Source organism: Podarcis pityusensis (assembly GCF_964106645.2).
Source record: "Podarcis pityusensis genome assembly, chromosome: 1".
NCBI classification, from domain to species: Eukaryota; Metazoa; Chordata; class Lepidosauria; order Squamata; family Lacertidae; genus Podarcis; species Podarcis pityusensis.
Window position 1 is genome coordinate 94,004,613 of NC_138028.1, and position 22,157 is coordinate 94,026,769.

A 22,157-nucleotide genomic window follows, 5' to 3' on the forward strand; every position below is an offset into this window, starting at 1 on the left:
TCTTTGCGCCCAACACTTACCTTATAAAGAACATAGTGACTTTTCGTCACTGCAAAAATTAGGTGTATATTGTTCTCAGCTAGTTTCTCTGCAAGAAGAGCAAGAGAAGGATAATCCTAGAAAAAGATAAAGAGAGAGAGACCAGTGAACACAAAGAAAATGAATTATGACTGCTTTGCAACTTTAATCGTATTTGCCTGCGAGTAAGTTTCATTGAAGTTAACAGGGCTTCCTTCTGAGTAGATATGCATAGAATTGTGCTTTAAAAGACTCCAAGCGTATACATAGCTAAGCACACACATCTGCAAATAAGAGATTTCCACACTGTGGATGTACTTTAAGACCTATTTCATATTACGGCATCCGTGTGTCAAGGAACGGAACTCTGTGGCCCGTCCAAACTAAAGCTGTATTTCTGGTTTGCCATCAGTTAAGTGCACTCACTATGATCACGTGAAAACCAGGCCAATTCACAGGGTTGTTGTTATAGAGGTAAATTACAGAGAACTGCCAGGGCAATTACCCAAAATAGGCAGCAATAAAATTCAAGTGCTTTTATTACAGTAAAACAAAACAAAAACAAGAGCAGGGCAAGTTAGTTAAAACTTGAAAGGTAACAACTCAACCCACCCATACAATGGCATACATGAAGAAATGTGCCTTCCGCTGGCACTAAAAACTCAAAAGAATCAGTGGGGTGACGAATTTCATAATCAGGGAGCCACTACCAAGAAGGCCTCCCCTGTAGAGCTTAATACCCAGGAAGGCCTATATGGTATAGTGGACACTTCATCACTTATCTAGGTTCCAAGAAAATTAGTCGCATTAAGTCAGCCAAGCAACGAATTAATAGCCATGCTGCCCAATTCCCCACCAATTATGGGGTCAGCCGTTCTCTTTACCCTTTTTCATTACATCCCAAAACCTCTTCTCAGGAAGTACTGCATAGCTTGCACTGAGCCATCATGGCCACCCACCCAAGCTAAGACCTGATTGTAACCATGTACCCACATTATGTATTCTCAGACTATTCTCTGCACTCTCAAAAGAAGATATAAACCAGTGGAGCTCTCCCTTCCAGCAGCACCCCCCCCCCCATTACCCATACAAATGGCAGTGAAGTAACAGCAGGAGAAGGCAGCATCTTGCCCCAATATAAACAAGTGGAGGAAAACCTCTCTCACGTCACACGTTTGGCGCAAAGAAGAGAGTTCTGACAATAGCAATCCACTCTGTTTAGGCCATGCATCAATTACCTCCAGCTCAGAGCAAAGCTTAGTATGAATGCGCTATTAAGAATACTGTTTATACCTTCCACTTCTTGTTACATATAAAATTGTAGGCAAGATGCTGAATAATCTGTACAGACAATTCTGAATACCTAATCTTTAGTGCCATCTGAATCCCACAGAAATTAACAAGACATGTATTCCATGAAGCTCATTCACCTGGGAGTTTAGGATTGCAGCTTTAAGCATTTATCTATGTACATTAGTATTATCCATTTCAATGGAAATTAGGCATGCCAAACTTTTCACTACTTCCAGCCCGTCCTGTGTGGATCGGCCAGTAATGTTCCCATTTTACAGATGGAGAAACTGATGACCAACCAAGGCCAAGTCTCTATTGGAGCAGGAATTTGTATCCAGGCCTTCCATTGTGAACCACACTGACATTCTTCCAATACTGTGGTGACAGAATAGATTTTCATGTGATTTCTAGGCTAGTACACAAATGGCCAATGAATATGTATATTTACTGACTTGGTTTACTCAGGAAAACAAAGAAATGTCCTGTGGAAGGATTCAAGCCCATTATCTAAAGACAGCAAGTTAGGAACACTTTCAACATGGAGGGAGGGGAACATTACATGCTCATTAAAGGGCACAATAATAATTAGGATTTGCAATTTGCCTGGCATGCAGAAAAACAACTCAACAGCTATGCAAGAACAAAGCAGCTCTTCATTCAGAAAAGCCGAAGAAGGAAAATAGCTATCTGCAGACCTCTCTACTGAATTCAAAGTGTCAAATCAAGGTTTACCTTGTCCTTTGCTTACCAATATTTTATTTATATACCGAGACAAATAAATGGAAGAACAGCACTTAGCTAGTAAGGGGCAAACAGAAGCTGAAACACATGACTGCTGCTGAAAGCATAATGGAGACAAGTTGCACTAAGACACAGTAAGTTGTGAGACATTCACATAGCCACCGTCTTTAAACAGCAGTTAAGGGTTTGGGGGTAACAAGTTGTTCCATCCTGAAATGAAACGCAACAAGGATCAGTGATACAGAACACTGATAAGGAGTAGCTGTTTACCTCAGAAAACATTGAGGAAAGAGTTGGAATGAAGCAAGGGACTCCATGCAGCAGCTTTTATATACACTATTTTGCCTCATGCAGGGCTCTGGAGACACAAGCGAATGTGTTTTTAAAACTGTCTAATCATCCAAATGTGAAGTCAAAACAACACTGTGGCATTCAAGAGACCCTCAGAATGATAACTAGACATTTTACACATCCATTTCATTGCTATGCATTCTCACCAGTTGATTGGAAGCGGTGTATTCGTTGGCCTCATTCAGGTGACACTGCCCATCATGTGGCTGCACCAATCCACCCAGCTTCCCATCCAGTGCTATGTGTGGGACATCATCCGTAGTGAACACCAACAAGTGAGAAGCCTCCTTCCGCCATCCAATCTCCTTCTACATTGAAGCCAAGGCAAAAGAAGAAACCCGTCAGTCTTTGCTCATGCCAACAGACAGTTTCTTTCTGCACAAAGCCTATCAGGAGATAGGCATTGCTTAAGTATAATCAATAACACAGATAAAACTATTTTGTAAAAGAGATAATCAGAAACAAAGCCACAGGAAAACAATAAAAACAGAGCAGAATTATAACCATAACCTTCAAATTCTGTAACCAGAAATTCTAATGCATGTATTGTAATAAACGAAGCAGAATTGTAAATAAAAATGTGCAAATTCAGTCCCTGGTGAGTAACTTGGAATGCACAGCATAATCTGTGCATGACATTATCTGCAGCAATTAAAATATGCTCTTCCTGCCACTGGTAGGAAGATATGGAAACCCAGTCCTCCAAATATTCATCTCAGTGGAATTAGGCATCATCCTTTTGATAGGAAACCCTCTTAAACAATTGACTCCTGCTTAAAATGGGCAAATGGTTGCTCTAGGCATTCATGCACAATGACGTTTCAGTGGTCAACATACATGTCGCAGCCAGTAGCTGACAGCATGACCTTCAGGTCCAGCAAGATGCCACATTGGCTGTGAAACAGGTACAATACCCCAGTAGCCTGTGAGACCTGCTTATTTGAAGGAAATATCCAAAAGATCAAATGCTGCAAAGGACAGGCCAAAGCAAAATATAAGATGCCATGTATGCACTGCAGCAACTAACTGCATTTTCCCTTGGATATATTAGTTTAGGGAAGTTGTGCCCCCTTTGAGGTCAACACAGACTTGGTCAACTTGGAAAATCAGATTTGCTGACCTCAAGTCCTGTAAGAGTTCACTAATCATGCAATCGTTCCTCGGGGGGGGGGGGTATTCTATTGCAGTTCCCAACTCTAGAATCATAAAAAGTGGCATGCATTTTACATTTGCTCCCAAAACTTAGGAAAGCAGCTCAATTTTCAGAACAGCGAAAAAAGGTGTGAAGAAATAAAATTTAAAAAGCCATATGAGACATTATTATTAGCAGCAGGTGTAAAAAAACCAATGCTGTCTGTAGTGTTCCCTGCTGAACACAGGAAATAACTCAGGGAAGTGACAAACATATTATCCTTTTATTATGCTGACAGCAGTTTGAATAAAAATTGTCTTTCTGCCAAGAGTGGAACTTTTGCCAACCTATCCAAAAATAGTATCAACATATTCTTAAAATAGGCTGTCATGCCATCTACCTTACTAATATACAAAGGCAAAAAAGGACATGAAAAGTATTTTACTACAAATGCTGCACCCAAATCCCAGTGTCAAATGCAGTCATTGTTCATAAACAAGAGGCATATTTAGGATCTACTGGCAAGGAATGCCACTGATGGAACGGCCAGCCAAAGGGACAAGTAACAATGGCACTGCAATTTTTCTTCAGATGGAGACATATACTAGGGATAGTGCCACCCGACAGATACAGGGACACACAAATGTGCCAGACCTTTTCTTTTTGTGCTTCGAAAGGGCAAACTAGCACATACACACTGTGGTGAGATGCACAAGTCCCAAGTCACAAATCTCACTATAGAGATGTATAATTTCCCCAGCTAACCTAAAAAGTACAAATTCCACATGGCGCACAAAGATATTCTGAGAATTCATTTATCAGTGCCATTTTTTAAAGTATGTTCTCACCACAAACAATCAATTAACTTCCCATCTCCAATACCTGCAACCCCTACAGGCTACAAGGAATGGCAGATACAGTGGTACCTTGGTTTGCAACCGCTTTGGATTACAACCGTTTTGGATTACAACCATGTCAAACCCGGAAGTGCATGTCCCTTTTTTTTAAAGATTACAACCCATTTTTGGGGGGAGGCCCCATTGGCAAAAGTGCGCCTTGGGTTACAACCTGTTTGGTTTACAACCGGACCTCCGGAACGAATTGTGGATGTAAACCAAGGTATCACTGTCAACCATTCACAATCTGCCAGAAGTTACTCACCTCACACACAGCAGCCTGCAAGATTGCGTCAAAGCCACCTTCTGGGGCATCCCTATTGCGGGAAACCTTCTGTTTCTGAACCTCTTCATTAAACCGGTCAACTTTATCCGTGAGGGACAAAAGGTGGCGAAATCCAAAGGATGGGACGCAACTGGGAAATAACTTGTAACTAGAAAAGAAATGAAACATCATTGTGAGTCATTTGTCTGCACAGTAAGATAGTAACACCAGAGTTTGCGTCGCACTTCATACCTACTAAAGCTGATCAAGAATGCAAATTCAGAGCAACTTTCTGGCTTGAAAAATTACTCAGATTCTGAATAATGTGCAATACAGTGACACTGGAAATGAGGAACTTAATTTTGAAACTGAATATGCCCCAGACAAGAGTCTCTATAGAGACTTCTTTCTGAGTAAACTTGGTACTGGTTGTTGTTCAGGATTGAGATTTTGGCATGAACCAGGAAAAAAGCAGGCAAGCCTTAGGCCTGCTCCAGTTGGACTGTCCCTTCCTACCTACCCCAAGAGGGCAATATTCCATCAGTTGCCCTGTGGGGAGGATCCTGATGACTTTTCAAGTAGTTAAACAATGTTTACTGTATTTTTAAAATACATAAATTTAATTGGAAGCAACCTTGGAAATATTTATATTCCAAAAGATGGGAAATAAAGAATTGTAATAGATACATAAATATTTGAGTGCATGTAATTTACAGGAATAGGAGAGAAACTGGCCTGCAATTCCATTGGGGCTATATCAGGTGCTCATAATGTGTATGCAAAAGATCCCTACAGATTTTTAAAAATTATTATTTTCCCCCTCCTTGTCATAGTGTCACTATCACCTTGGCAATGTGAGAAGCCCACCAGGGAAGAAGAGGGGCCTGAACTGGTCATGATGAACAACGGCTGCTGCTGCTGCTGAAAGCTGAGGAACAGATGGAAGGAATGCTGGAAAATTCTCTGTTTTCAGTCTCTGTCACTCTGTCTTGTATTTACATGACTGCTTTATGTTCTCATGTGGTCGAACTGACAAGCTCATTTCTCCGCATGGTATGTGCTAGAGTGAAGCAAGTCTCTCGAGTCTCCCCACTTCAGAAACTGAAAAACAACTATCCCATTTGAAAAGGACTTATTTGGTTTGCTTTCACTAGTTCTATGGTTTCAGGAGAATAATTTCATTTTAATCATGCTACTTTCTCTTATAAGCATGAACAGGAGTCCCTAGAAGCTTAGCAGCTTCTAGTTCAGTTAGCTAATACTCTGTGATTTGAAGCTTAGCAGAGATCTTATGTCAGTGTTAAGTTGGGGTGGAGGCTTTGGCAAATTGGCCATCATAAATAACACAGAACCTCAATATGCTTGTTCTCTCCTCTTCATTCTCAGTAGTCATATATGCTACATACTAGGGGTTGTATTAAATGAGGCTAAACCAGTCTGAAAAACAGAGCTCTGTGAAGGGTGTAGAGGTGTCTCCTAACAAGTCACAGCACCCTTAGCAAACTACAGCCCAGAATTCTTTGGGAGAAGCCATGAATGTTTAAAGTGGTATGATACTGCTTTAAACGTATACTGCAGATGGGACTGTGGTTTGCAAGCAGAAACCATCCTCCAACCAAATAAGCATACCCTCTTCTCCCCTTCTCTTACCAGTCTTAATCATAATTTTAACATTACATCTGCACTGAAAGTAACCCCTGGTTTCAGGTCACTGCCAAATCATCTGCCAACCAGATTTCAGATCTGGTATCAAATCATGTTTAAGTTGGAAACCACTTAATGTTGGAAACCACTTTATGGTGAACCATAAATTAGGGAAGCAAGAAAAAGGGACACTGGTAATTAACAGCAGCAGAGGGGGTGGGGGGGAGAGGTGAAGGAAGAACTGCCTGTCTCCTGATTTGAGAAACTCCTGATTTCAAAGAAGAGTATACAGAGAGTCAGCATTGTATCTCCACCAGGCCAAAGATACTGACTTTTGTAGTAGGTTATGAAAATGTGGCCTTGAGTGGGTGTGATTAAACGGGCTCTGTAACCATGATAAGTTACATTAGAGAAGGACATACGTATATTTGGTATTTTGCCTTCCTTGTAAATTTGCTGAAAACCCTGACTTCCCCTGCTGTCACTTTGGGGTTGAAGTGCTTTTCTTGTTCTGTGTTTCTAGCACAGAACAGTTTGGACGATGTGCACTAATTACACACCCCAAAAAACTGTTAATTAAAGTGCAGGAGATTTTGTCTACAAATAGTGGTTCACTTTACAGTTCTCTTCCACAATTTTGTGGTTTCATTCTCCTTTTTTCACACGCTTATCTGCCTAATTCAGGTGTTCACAGTCTACATGCAATGACAAGTCGCACAAATCAGAGGCCCACTGACAAGCCCCACACCCTCCAACACATCCCTTTCTCCAATCTCAGCCTTCCATGAACTGGAGAGCCAAATGCTAAAGTGAGGAGCTTCCTCTACTTGTGAAAGCTGCCTGCCCGATTTAGAACGCTCGGGGCTATTAGCATCCCTGATTCACATCACTTTTCCCCCTACAAAGGTGATGTGAATGGCAAACAATGACTGCATAGATGGAACGAGCACACAGACTGCAGGGATACGTAAACCAGAGAAGAAACAGAAGTATCCAGTATCCCTGGAGCTTTGTGCTGCACAGAGCCCAGAGCAGGTGAGCATGATGTCGTGCATAATAGGCCTCGACTGGCTGACACGAGGCAACCGTAAGAGCGAAAATGCTCATTGTCCAGAGCCAAGCATTCATTGACTGCCAGTTTAATTTCAGCAGTTTGGTGGATTCCCTCATGCCCAAGGTTACTGACACTGGATAGAAGATAACAGGGGTTCCAGATGTGGGAATGCTTTGAAAAGAGGAACATGGAGTTAGGTTGCTCCTAAGTCTGCAGTCCTACAGGTACTTACTTGAGAGTAAGCCCCACTGAACTCAGCGAGACTTGCTTCAGAGTTACCATGCATAGGATTAGGCTGCAACTTTCAGGGAGCACTGTATTTTAAAACTAATCTGCATGCGTGCAATGGACGCTACAGAAGACTCCCGCTTTAAAAGAAGAAAGGTTCTACTTTTCATGGATTTAGATTCAGGAACAATACTTGCATAGCTGATGGTCTTTTCAATGCTTCAGATCACGTTCCTCACCACTAGCGACCCTGTTACCCCCTTCCCCACAATGATGCTGGCCAAAAATATATAAATTGCTATACAAATTCAATTTGGGGTAGAGCATGGGTAGGCAAACTAAGGCCCAGGGGCCGAATCCGGCCCAATTGCCCTCTCAACCCAGCCCACGGATGGTCCGGGAATCAGTGTGTTTTTACATGAGTAGAATGTGTCCTTTTATTTAAAATGCATCTCTGGGTTATTTGTGGGGCATAGGAATTCGTTCATTTTTTGCTTCAAAATATTGTCCGGCCCTCTACAAAGTCTGAGGGACTGTGGACCAGCCCCCTGCTGAAACAGTTTGCTGACCCCTGGGGTCGAGCAAAATGCAAGCAAGGCTGCCGAGACTGGTGAAAAATACATATGCATAAAATAATTTGTTATTTGTTTTGGATGCAACACATCCGCTCAAAAACAAACTGCACGCAAATGTGCATTCTGGCTGTGCCAGGAGTGTGGCTGGTGTGATGGGAAAGGGGTGTGTAAATGCAGTGTGTGTGGAGGGGGCTTGAGTGAGCCTCCAGCTTCTGCCTTTCTTATATAAGCTCTCCTTTTAAGTAAATGATTTTGCCTGCAGGAACACCTATACCTAACTATTAGGGTTAGGGTTAGAAAAGTCTCCCAAAGTGTGTTGTCAACAGAGCTTTAAAATCTCTTAAAAATTTTTCTTTCTAAAAGCCACAGGAGAGTTGCTAAATTATCAGGAACCACTGGCTTCATGCCAAATAAATTTGCCGTCACTAGGCACTTGTTTGAAATCCTGGAGATTGCTCCAGGAAAAAAGTATGAGACAGTAGTTGTTAACTGCCCCAAACATCCCTGCAAGTTAGACAGTAATACTAGCTGGGATCCAAAGAACTACTTTCAACTGTGTAGCTCAAAGGCTTGTGATCATCTGGTAAGTTCAGGTTTGTTTAACTTTTACTCTTTGGCAGACACCACTCACCATGTATCAACTACTTTTGCAAACCACCCATTCCCCTTTGAGTTGCTTGCAGGTGTTTTGCAGGCCCACACAATCTGGGACCCACTAACACAACTGCAGCCCTCCAGTCTAGAAGGGACTCGCAATGCTTGGTTTTGCTGCCTTTCTGGGACCTGTAAAAAAAACCAGGAAGTTGTCAAGCCACAACAAATGGTAGATGACCCAGTTTAGCTTGGTGAGTCACTCATCTATGCAGGCCTGGTCTTCTGCCATGCAGTCAGAGGGGACTTCCAGCCAAGAAAATCCTAAGCAAAGCACTAGACTGAACGGGCCTCTGGATCCTGGCCACTGCCCTAATTTTACATACACAAATGCATAGGCCAAGAATATAAAGAATAATATTTTCAAAAACCCAAGGACCAAAGTTTCCACTTCCCAAATGTATTTATATCTGCACAGTTTAGAATATATATGTATATATATATTTAAAGGAATATAAAAACACTGCATCGCAGATATCATGATCCTACACAAAATTCAAAATAGACCTGTTTTTTCAAATGTGAGGTGTCTACTTTTTAATGATCCTGCAAGCTGTGAGGTCTTGCAAGCCTTTCCCTGCAGCCATGGGATGTGCTGCAGGTTCTAGCTTGCTCTGCTCAATAGGAAAGAAATCTTATGTTCTTGCACATTCAGTGCCAAAGCAACAACTGTAGCAGCTGCTGGCCCTTTGCTTACCCAGTGCAAGGGTTGTTCTGGTATCTAGGTGCTGTGTAAGAAAAGGGAGAAATGTTTTTGTCCACGAAAGAGCCAAACCCAAGGCGGAAATTGCTGGTGAGCTTCCCCATCTCTTCAGCCAGCGTGGTTCCCAGATTCCGGATGTTGTCCAAATCATCCTTCATGGAGAGGGAAAGGTCCATCAAATAATACAGGTCCACAGGGTAGTCCTCTACCTGCCGAACGTGCACATGGAAAGGCGTTGGATCACCTGTGGAAGCAGCAGGTTTGTGGCAGGTTAATAACAAGCAAAAGGCAAGCCAGTTGTTTCCTTTCTTTGCCTTTTGCATTCACTCAGTTGGCGGTGCAAAATCACCCCCTTAACTGTTACCAGAAATAGCCACAGATTCATGCCTGAAATATGAATACTTCTTCACAAAGTTTCCTGTTGCAACATGTAATTGATATAACATGCCAAAATCCAGACAGCATACTTTCCTTTTTGTAAAATCTGTAAGAGAGCCCTTCCATTAAGGCTTCAGTAGCAGCCTGGCAATTGCAAGGGGGAGCAACTGAAGCAATTACTCAGTTAGAACCATAGAACTGAAGCGTTGGAAGGTACCCTGAGGGTCTTCTGGTCCAACCCCCTGCAAAGCAGGAATCTCTAAAACATCCATGGCAGATGGCCATCGAACCTCTGCTTAAGAACGTCCAATGAAGGAGTCCACCACCTTCCGAGGGAGTCTGTTCCATCAGCAGGTGGTATCAGGGCCACAACAATAACCTTGCAGTGCTACTCTGATGTGGCTGCTCTTTAGCTTGCATCCATGCGGGCAGCCAAGCCACAACAATATTTCCCAGTTGTGAGACTTGCAGCGACTGGCTGGGAGCCATTTCTTTCTTTCTTTTTTTCTTTTTTTGTTTACCAATGCACTCAAGCTAGTTCACTGCAATAATAGTGGATTAAAATCAAACAGATGCAATACTAAAGAGAAAGGGAACCAGAAAGGAAGAAGAAAATAAGCAAATTCATGTACCATGGCTGGTGCATGAGACAGTTCCAAGGAAGGTGCCAGCCACTGTCTAGAACAATGGAGGGGGCCCTGCTGCCTTGCCTCTCCCTCAGAATGGCTGCAGATGGAGAGCGTTCGGAGAAGAACCAAAATAGAAGTATGTTTCCATTAAGCTGATGGAAGGGGCCCTTCTCTCTCTCCCTCTGTGGCGTTTGCCCATTCCTTGTGATTTTGGTTGTACAGGGGGATGGAAATGGTTAATGTAGATTGACTAATGAGAAAGCTCAGAGGCGGAGCCTACCTGGTTTTGAGGCTCAGCCCAGGGGTTTTACCATTGGGAGATAGAGGAGTCAGGGTCAGACAGAGCCAGGAAAAGACGAACTTTAAGCTTCCTTGTTGACTTTACAACCTGACTGAGACTCAATATTTCACCAGAAGAAACCTGGTTGGTGGTAGCAGAAGAATAAAGCAGTGGTGTGCAGGTCAATAGTCCGTGAAACGACCGGGAGCTCTGTATGAACGCCACTCTCTCTCTCTTAATTAAGTGGCATGGAAAGAATGTGGACTGGTGATTACAGGACCATGTGGTCCTGCAGTATCCCAGCTCAACAATGTGCCTTAGATTTTCCTAGGGTTTGGGCGCCTGTGTTAACTGGGCTAGTTGGGGACAGGAGAATATCAGCACTTCTATGATCAATGTAGAGTCAAGCTCTGCTCTGAACCATCAGTTGCTACGTCAAATGGTTCAAACAAAAACTGAAGTTAAATCCAACATATTATAATAGGCTACTATAACACATGCATCCCACTGCCACCTTTTCCCCCCTCCCATTGAAAAGACAGGATAAGCATTTGAAAACTGAAATCCAGATGCCTCGTAATGGTTGGTTCTAATAGGCTTTGCCTGGGAGCACTATTCTGTCACATCAAATGACATTTCTAGCTCAACAGATCAGGCTCTCTTTCACAGCTGGGTGAGTTAGATCCAGCCACCCAGTGCAGACCCAAAGCAAGATTTTCACCTCCAGACTGTCAAGGAAGTAGAAAGCAGATCAACTCCTAGACCACTCAACTGAAGCAATCCTGTTTATTGAAATATATATTTTGCTTGGTGTAGAAACAAAACAGAGTCAGTCTCATTTACTAACTGCTCATTTTATAAATGCTTCTCCACCACTTACACTAAGGGCTGTTTGCAAACGGAAGCCTTGCTTGTAACACTCAATTATGTCCTGTTGCGTCTTGTATAATGTTTTGGTAACAGCTGCACAACACAGGTATGCAGCTAGGAAGTTATGGCTTCAAGGGTTTACAGACATAATCCTTCGTTTCTTCACAACCTAGCAAAATAAGATTAAATCTACTTTGGCCCCATAGGTATGCACAGATTTGTGGACACCCAGCAGTAGATGCTCATCATCCAGCTTCCTCTTAAGAACTGCCTGATAGTGAAAGCCCTTCACCATAAGGTCCCAGGGCAGGTCACAACCATACGGTCATATAACATTAAAATCCAATAAAATCACTTAAAACAAACAGATGAATGTACATCAACAACAGCAGTGGTCCCACAAAAAATGGCAATTCCACATGGCTAGCAGAGTAACTTAGCACAACTTTTGGACAGTAGTCCAACTTCCTTTCTCCACTGACATATATGATCGTATTACAATGTACGTAGCCATCATTGGTAATAGATGGCGATAGGACAGATTCTAGCTCAGGGAGAGGAGGAGGAAACAGGACACAAAGGAATTGAGGTGGGGTGGGTGGACAACGGCTTGAGAGCATAATGCAGTGATGGGGGACAAGGAAGAAAAGGCTCAACGGGCTAAAAGGTCAAAGTAGCAAGGTCCCTAAGAGTGGGAAGCTGCAGGAGCATGGAAAGACTGGGCTGGCTTAGGACAATATATGCCACTGGCTTCCTCTGCAGTAAAAGACCATTATAACCCTGTGAAGCTATGTGCAAAGTTTATATACACACACATACAGAAGTGCTTTTCCTGTGTACATATTTTTTCTACACTTTCACATTTTGTTATCACTGCTTTTAAAGCCCCTGTAATTTTATTTTATTATGCTCTGAAAGAGGATTTGCTTCCCCCCCCCCTTGCCAAAGTAAGAATTTCACCTGCAACCTAAAGATTCACTGTTGCTGAAGTGATTGATGTGACAGATGGCTCAGCTCTAGCAAAGCTTTTTTCCACCCTGCAACTGCTAGCAAACAAGGGAGCCTTGTTCCCATTCAACAACTATTTTCTCTTTGCAAACGCATTCTCTCCAGGACAATTGGAATGCGTCACATGGAGGGGGATTCTGAATGTGTGAACTTGTCCTGAATCAAATGTGAACTTTCAATCAATAGAAAGCTTTAAAATCAACATTCACATTACAGCATTAGGCTTGTATATATTACCAGCTCCTAGCTGCATCCACTCTGGATTTGCATAGATCGATTAGATCAGCCTACCTGATGTCCAAAACAGAAGCAGGGCCATGGATATAGTTTTGTGTATCTGCTGCCGTGTCTCATTTAGCAGCGGCAACTCTATTAATGGATTTGCATTGGGGAGAACAGTTTACAAGAAACCATAGCCATTAAAAGGTATGCACCCAAAGCTCAGTGAAACGGAATAGACTTTGCATACAGAAAGCTTCTCAAAAAGCATTCTCTAGTTTATTTTTTTTCAAGTAGAAGAGCAGGAAAGATCTCTGCTGAGAGCTACTGGCAGTCAGAGTAGGGTCTACACTGAGAATACTGCTCTATCCGGTCCAGAGAAAGGGAACAGACATTGCTGGGAGTCAACATCCTATCAGCTTCACCAGCATGAAACCAAGTCAAGTGGTTGCTTTCCGTCAAGTGCATGATGAGAACGCTACTGAGCTGTTACATGAGATCCATTAATGAGCGCAATGACAGCAATTTTGGAAGGAGGAGATTAAAACCATTTTTCAGGGTGGCTTTTGCAAGCTAGAATGCTCAGTAACCAAATTTCAATAGTTCCCTCTCTGTTTATGTGAAACTAACAGGCGTTTCCACTTTGGGTGATGGGACTTTCTTGTTTCGTGCTGTGATTAATTTTAATGTCGGGAAAATTCGTGAGTTTTAAGTGTGTGGCAATATGAATTCCTTATGAACTTGGGGCTCTCATCAGGGGAATACAAGAGCCTCATTATTAGTAAAAAAACACACACAAAAATTCCTTATTATTAACAAATAAATCCTAAACCTTTTCCTTATCAGAGGAGGATAGGACTGGAAAGGGAAAACATTTCCTCTATTTGCAGTTTGCCTGGACTACAACACAACACAGCCATTCCAGGCACGTACACAATTGTTTAGTGAATCTGTCTTTCATAATGGCCTTTAGCTTCAATACAAAGGGCCTTTTTAGAAAACAAAACAACCAAATATCAAAGGCTAAATATTTTCGCACAAACGTTGAAACTGTATGAATGCCTCTTTTCTGCAAAACTATTTCCACAACAAGATTCTTGATTTTTCCATTTTATTTTTTCATCTTGGCAGAAAGCTAATAATATGGTAAACTCTAGCTTCTTGGATCAAAAGTTCATCTCTCGAGTCAGTGCAATCAAAGCTCATCTTGTCTTTACAGGAAAGGTGGGATGACTGTGAGTCACTTAACCGTGTTAAGACAAGAGATAATACAATGGGAATAATTTCTGAAGACGAGTAGCTGGTGGATTTCAAGGGGAAATGGGGACACAGTTTCATAAAACTTTAATGATTGAGAACCCAGTGCGTGCCCACACTTCCATTTGCCCCATGCCTCAAAAGCAAGGGTCCAAGCCGCTCTTCGTTTGTTCCACCACTTTTCCCCAGGAAAACCCATTGTTTCCTGCCGAATCAGAACACAGGTCAAGCCACAGAAAAACCAACTGGCATTTGTTGTGAGTCAGTGGTAAGCAGCAGGTTTTCCCATGGAAAAGTAGTGGGACAAGCAGAAGTGTGGGCGAGTTTCTCAGTCAACAACACACTTCCCCAACCTCATGCCCTCCAGCTGTTTTAGACTGCAGTTGTGCATCAGGGCTGGGGAAGGCTCATTTCCAAGAAAGGAAGGGGAGGAAACAAGGGCGATTTGACTAATAGAGATCTTCTCAATATTGTGGCATGTCTGTAACCCAGAGTCTGATCCTTACTTACAATTATGTATTACAGGGTCCTGAGGCAATGGTAAACTATGGTTTGTTGCAGCTCTTGGTATGTTATTATATGGTGGTGCAGAAATGCTGTAAATATATATAAACAAAAAATAATAAATAAACCCAGCAACTAACTAAAAAACTGGATTGTATGAGTAGAAAGCAGGGGAACGGGAACAACAGGCATAGGACTTACTCCCATATCTCCAAACCATGGTTTGGTATTGCATGTGAGCCAACCCATAGAGCAGAGGAAGCCAACACTGTGCCCTCCAACTTTTGTTGAACTGCAGTGCCCATTATCCTTGAACATAAGTCATGCTGGCTGGGGCTGATGGGAGCTGGAAGGCACCACACTGGCTCCCTGCCATAGTGTCCAGGTTGCTTGCAAATTAACAATACTGGTTACAGACAATTGGTGCTAACTTACCAGGCCGCAGATTTAGTGAGATCTTTTGTGGCATTATCTGGATAACATCCGAACTGGGCACACTAGAGCCCTTGCTGCTCAAAGGAAGGTTCTTCACTATTTTAATGCTGCTTTTTGTACTCTCAAAGTGCCCCGCACAACCATTGGCTATTAGATTTTCAGTGAAGTCACACCTTGAAGTGATGGATTTTTTGCTGCCAAATTCCTGCAAGGAAACAAAATTGAAGTATGCAGCGTGAGAAAATCAGTTTGCCCAAAGGATTGTAATGATTCAACACAGAGCTAGCTGGGAAGACATTTTTATTATTAGAATTTTCATCCTGTAAATCCCACAGAAAGCTCATAAAAACAACCTTTGGGGTTATTCCATTTTAACTTACAATCAACCCACGAGTTAGGTTGGGCTGAGAGAATTTGACTGGTTCAAGGTCAGCCAGTAACATTCATCAGCCACCGGGAATCTAATTCCAGTTTGCCATGGTTCAAGTCTAATGAAGACCTACAATTCCAAAATCCATAGCAGGGAAATATTCTTATTTGGCCAGACCAATTGTTATGAATAGTGAGCAAACAAGGTAAATGTTAAACAAAACTGGGGGGAGGGTGTGTGGATTTTTTTCTTACGGGCAAACCCTTTTAAAATGCTTACAGTATCACTTAAATACCATTGCCTCAGGGAAAGGCAGGATTTCTTCAGATTTGAACATACACATGTGTGTTTCTACAGACACGCCAGGATGATGGAAAGGTAGCAATTATAAAGAACTAAAGCATTAGAAACAATGCAAGCCGAGGTAGGCAGGAAAATCAGTGAGTCATTTTTTAATCTACAAACCACCACGATTTAGATTTCTGCAATTATGGAAAGAGATCAGAGCAGCTGAATGACAAACAGATGGTTACTCTCTTGCTTCAGACCCAAACCTTTCCCCACTATGGACGAATCAAACTTGTTGTTCCCAAAGGAATGTTGGTGTTGGCGGAGGAATATCCATTGGACTAAGGAACACTAATCATTTAAAGAGATCTCAGGAATCAGGGCTGGGGAAAGCCCTTGGAGAACTTTTGTCAAGTAGATAATACCAGGCTAGATGGACCAGCAGTCTGGCTCACTTGTAAGATATCTTCCTGTATTGACTCCAATTGCAGGCTACTACTTGTCAAATTTCTACCAGTTTCTTTGCCTTTGCATGTTTAATAGCAGTCATAATAGTAGTTATATAGTGCTTTCTTTAGGTACTCAAAGCTTTTCACAGCTTTGTAATCCGGTAAAGCAGACAATCATTATCTCGTATTACAAACAAGGAGCTGATATATTAAGGCTTTGTATGAAGGCCATAGAATGTGCTGAGATTCTGGCTCACAAACGTTCCCCCCTCCCCAGTGGGCTTTAACCCCAGAAGTGCTGCTCTTTTAACATTTTTCAAAACATTTAAAAAATATTAGAGTTTACTTAAACAGTCCATCTTGCTATTCAAGAGCTTTCATAGGAATCCAAGTTCCTGTCAAAATGAAGTAAGAGATCTTTGGCCAGAAGTTATATTTGGTATGTGAAATGTAAATCTTGCCTCATTCCAAACAGTGATATTCTAGTCTTATAATAAAAAACCCTCAAAAATAAAAAAAACAAAAGCATGTAAACCATTTTTGTGGGCACACGCATATTTGATGTTGAAAACTCTTCACCAATTTGAGGAGAGAGGAAAAAATCCCTCCAAATTATCAAGTTACAAATGCAAGGAGTTTGACTTGAAACTGCAAAATCGGCAAAGTATATATTGACCTAGTTGTGGCTTTCTTATTGCTACACATACCCATTATCTACTTCGCAACGATTTTTTAAAAAAAGCTTCCTCATTTGAACTTTCTATGCACAAATCACTAGCTAAGCCTGTGTCATAAAAAACAGAATAAGTAAATTTGCAAGCAAGCACAATCACAAGTATGCAATTGCACAATTCTTGGCAGAGATTTTTTAAAGGACTAGTTAGAAGAAAGGTCAAGCCGGAAATCAGGTCATGCTCAGCAAAGACCAGAGGCCCAGTTCTTACCAGGCAATAAACCTGCATCTGGGTTGAACCATTCTATTGTTGCTCGTTTATTCTGTCCAACATCTCTAGCTATTCACAAAACAACTTTGAGTGTCCATTTGACCAGATAACATGATGGGATGCACCTAGGGGGCAATTATACTTCGCCCATTCCACCCTAAATTCAGAGTGGGGTGGGGTAGAGAAGGACCCTTATGGCTGAAGAGTAATCCAGTACAAATTTATACAAGAAGACTAACTTCTGAGACTTCTAAAGAAACAAGTATAGAGGCATTGCCCATCAAGCACCTTCCAGATGTTTTTGGACCACAACTCCCATCATTCCCAGTCAGCACAGCCATAGTGGTTGTGACTGGTACAAAACCTCTGGAGGGTACCAGGTTGGAGGAGGCTAATATAGAGGACTGCACTGCCAATAATCTCTTAGTTGCTTCCGACATGTGGAAATGTTCTTCGTCAACACAGGATGAGCTGCATGCAGGGCTTCTGGCCAAAGCATAGAAATCCATTAAAAGCAATATATATTAAACAGAACTTGTAAGGAATGCATGCCTATATCTCAGGCATCTATGGGATGGCAGGAAAGCATTTTTGTGTGCTTCCCCAGTCAGATATCAATAGCCAGGAGTTTGTTTCACCAGTTTTGGCTGGTACACCCTATATGAAGATATCTGGCCTAGCCACAGTAATCTGTGTCCTGGTCATGTACTGGCTTGACTACTGTAACACACTTTACATGGGGCTGCCTTTAAAGACAGTTTGGAAGCCTCAGTTGGTATAAAATCCAAACACTAGAGAGTTCTGGACAGGTGGGTACGTGGTTGCATTTCTGGACCTAATTTAAGGTGGTAGCTTTAAGCTTTAAAGCCTGAAAGAAATAGGTCCAAGATATCTGAAGGCCTGTCTGCACCCATGTTGTCTTGCATGCCCTCCAAGATCTGCATCACAGGTCCTCTTTGTTTGCCCGCCAACTAACCAATGAGACTGGCAGGTACAAGAGGGCTTGTTCTATGGTGGCCCCATGCCTTACTGAAACACCTTACTCCAGGGGTGCGGGACCGTTTTAGCTCAGCCGCCCAGATTATCTTCCCCCGCCCCTTGCCAATGATGCTTCAACAGGTGGGCATGTACTCTTTTATTTAATATGTAAGCCTCCATGGTGGACTTTTATTTGGATAGGCAGCATATAAACGTTTTGAACTAAATAAAGGTGGGATGAGCCCTATTTCTCTACTAGCAAATGCAAAAAGAGAAACAGAGGAGCTTGCAGAGGCACTAGAATAAAATTCACCTCTGTACAGTATATTTCAGTCCTCTCATGTATCTCTTTTATTTATCTAAAAAAAAACCTCCTGCATGCTACCGGCCTGGTACACTCTGAAAGATTATTCTGCACGAACTATTTCAGTGATCTGTGCTTTGTTCTTCTGTATTTTTCCTCTGCACTAAGAGCTACCCAGGAATCCTTGGGGTCTATTTTTTAAACAAATGTGTTTTTTCTTCCATCTCGTTTTGAGGCTCAAAGTGAGTATGGGTATCATGTAAATGCTGTATAAAATTGTTAATAACAGCTAAAGATAGGGGACAAATTTGATTTTTGATTCAGTTTGTGTTGTGTGCCCAAAAAAATAAATAAATGTACTGATGAAAATAACATAAAAATGCATTACACAAGGCAGGTTTGATTTGCAAAAAGATGTATGAATACAATTTTGTACTGAAGAGCCGATTATTTTTTACAAGGAGTCTTCTTAAAAAAAAGCAAACTAACGAGGAAATGTGGAGAAGTGAACTTAAGAGTTCTTTTCTTTAATGAGAAACTGAAATTGACAGATTTGCCCACCTTGTCCAACAGTACAGTAAAGGGTTTTTGTAAAACAAAAACAAAACAGACATCCCTAGTCAGTTATCTCTCTCCTACATCTGTAATACTCCCCCAGCTGTAAAACTCCACATGTTTTTGGGACCAATTATAGAATACACATTATCTGACAAATCTTTGAGTACAGATTACATTCTACAGACCACAATAAAGTACAAGCATTTTTTAAAAATTGCAGAACCAGAAATATAGACAAACCACACCCTCCTTTTTTATTTTCAAAGAGGAAGACATTAGAGGTTTCGAAAATTTTGGCTAAAGCACACTGAAGCTAACCCATAATATGAGCTAGAAGTTCACTACCTTATGAAAACCAGGTTATAAGAAAATACTGCCAATTTTTTCCTTATTCCTTTACATCTTAGCTATCTAGAAAAAATTAACTCGTTCTCTGATGTTTTCTGCTTAGCATGCCAATCATTCCCTCTCTTTTTGCTCACTACTCTGCAACACCAATAATAATAAAAATAAACACTCAGTGATCCTCTTCTAATTTTTGCCATTTCTCCTGCAATATCTTGCCTCTTTCACGCCTCAGCCTCAAGGCAAATACATACCAGGAGCATGTTATTTCCACATACAGTACTACAACTATTTTTTCTTCTTCTGAAAATAGAAGTTTAATGGAAGCTTTCAACTCAGAAACAAAATGCCTCCAGAAATATTCTGTCCAAGGATTTCAGGTGAAACATGCTTCCATTATGATACCATCTAGCTCTCTGACTTTATGAAAAAAAGATCATGCCAGTATAATCTATTGCAGGCTTCATAAGACCATGGTCCACCATTTTTAAGAATTTAAGGAAGCCCATCTTTTGTTATCCGTTTACATGTTGCTTAAATCTGCAGGTGTTTGATTAGAACAAAACTAATATCAAAGTGTCAATTGAAACTACTGTGGCTGGTAAGTAAAAAGGTCCAGGGGTTTAGTAATTCAGCAAGGTCCAGGCCAGGTGTACCCAACTTGGCACCTCCAGAAAGTGCTGGACTCCAATCAGTTATGCTGTTGGGGCGAATGGCAGTTGTCACCCAAAACATCTGGACAACACTAGGTTGGAGAAGCCTGATCTAAGATATATTGCGCCAAACTCAGGGCTAATCATTGTTATTTTCTCCTGCAAAATCAAAATGTCATTATTCCTGAAAAACAGATTAAAGGGCACAGTGATCTGTGGAGAACCGCAAGTCTTAAAAACCTAGCTTTGGAAATTCCTCAGAAAAAAGAGGCCCTGTTAGACTTGCCACTGGAATTTGGGGGGGCGGGTGTCAGGGTGAATTTGAGTATCCTGCTGAGATTCTGCCACTTCCAAACATGCAATTTAGGATGCTCAAAGAATAGCAGCACAAAACTGAATTTGTTAACATTCCATTAGGCAGACAGATTTTCCACACTTCTCAGGACAGGGAAAGTAAATCTGAAAATAGAATTCTGCCTGCGGACTACAATGTAATATTTGCACTGATGGCGCAATCCTATATTCAGAAATGCGCGCATTTTTAAAAATTGGATTTATACCACACCATTCCTCCAAGGAGCTCAGAGTGGGGCACATGCTTTTTCCCCTTCTCCATTTTGTCCTCACTGCAAACCTGTAAGGCTGAGAGGAAGTGACTGACCCAAGGTCACCCAGTGAGCTTAATGACTGAGAGGGGACTCGAACCCTCGTCTTCCAGGTCTTAAGGCTTACCCAGACTTGCCCCACCACTTTCCCCCAGGGAAAACCCAAACTCTACCTCTGAATCAGAGAAAACGTCAATCGGGTTTTCTCTGGATTGACGTCTGCTCCAATTTATCGCTAAAGTGTGGGATTTTTGGTGGAGATCAGTGGGACAAGGGCAAAACGGCACAGATCTGTTCCTACAAAGCATAGGGCATGCAGAAAACCACTCAAATCCATGCTTTCCAGGCACAGGATAAGTCTGGGTGAGCCCTTAGTATGACATTCTAACCAACACACCACACTGGTTCCATTGTTTTCATTGAGGTTCCTCCCAGAATAAGTGTCTGCAAGGCTGCTGCTTAAGGGTTGCATTCAGTGAAGTTAAAGAGTTGGAACTCGAATTTGCTGCCTTTCTCAAACAGCGGGCTGCCTTTCTCAAACAGATCCTCTTGCCCGAGAGGTTCCACAAGCAGACAAATGTGTATGCACTAGTGAGTTCTTGTGAAATGGTTCCGCCAGCAGGCCTGTTGCACTGGATCCTTCTCTTGCACAACTTTCAGAAATTGATCTCCATTACTGCAAAGGCCCTTCTGATAACAGACTGGTAGCTTTGGCTGCAACCCTTAGTAATCCTGGAGCCCCATAAACCTGGAACCAAGGACTGGAATTCAATACAGTACTATCATTCAGTAAGTGCAAGCATTTTAGCTTGCACCGTGGAACTATCTCCCCTCTTCCCCCCGCCCAAAAAAAGCATGCTGCTCTCCCGGCCACACAGAGGAGATTTGGGGAGGTGTATGGGGAGGATTTGGGGCAGGGAGCTCAATTGCACTAACAGGAGCCCTTGTGCTGTTTTCCACTAGGGCACCAAATAAGTTTAATCTGGCCCAGGAAACCCTAAACTTTTTCCTTGGCTAACAAGGTTTTCATGACTCTAAATATAAATTTTCCTGGCTAGGGTTTCCCCCCCACGCAAAGTTGGAACTTTTGTACAAAGTGGGGAAGAAACAAGGACACTTAAAAGGTCTGCTACAACTCTGTACTGTTAGAATATCAATGTCAACTTTTTTCACTAAACATTGAAAACCTTTTCCTTACGGGCAGTGGCACAATTAAAGGGAGGTAATTTAAACTAAGAGCTATTGTGGCCTTCAGGAATTAATGTCTACAAACAGCCCCTTTTCACCTCTTTGCTCTCCAGTCAAATCGGGCGGGGGGGGGGGCGAATCTAAACCAAATAATTGATTTGATAACGCAGCATCAGCAGCTACTGCTGAAGGCTGACCTATAACTAGCGGTCACAACAACTCCCGGATAAACATTTCTGTTGGCAGAGCCACTCAAAAAATAGCCCTTTGGTGCCAAGAAAATAAAACAATTCTAGCCCAACACCACAGCTTCGCAAGCAGTATTTTTTCTTTCTGATGTCACC

The 22,157-nt window shown here is 42.0% G+C and overlaps 1 protein-coding gene across 1 annotated transcript in view; it reads right to left on the reverse strand.

Annotated features, from left to right (window-relative positions):
* Nucleotides 1-22,157, reverse strand: part of ITGB5 (integrin subunit beta 5) — a 74,132-nt gene that overhangs the window by 35,821 nt on the left and 16,154 nt on the right. Inside the window, exons 3-7 of the mRNA XM_081006653.1 lie at nt 15,132-15,336; nt 9,546-9,795; nt 4,697-4,865; nt 2,550-2,711; nt 21-116 (exon numbers count right to left, since the gene is read on the reverse strand). Coding sequence (XP_080862779.1) covers nt 21-116; nt 2,550-2,711; nt 4,697-4,865; nt 9,546-9,795; nt 15,132-15,336 — 882 coding nt within the window. The remainder of the gene's footprint in view (nt 1-20; nt 117-2,549; nt 2,712-4,696; nt 4,866-9,545; nt 9,796-15,131; nt 15,337-22,157) is intronic.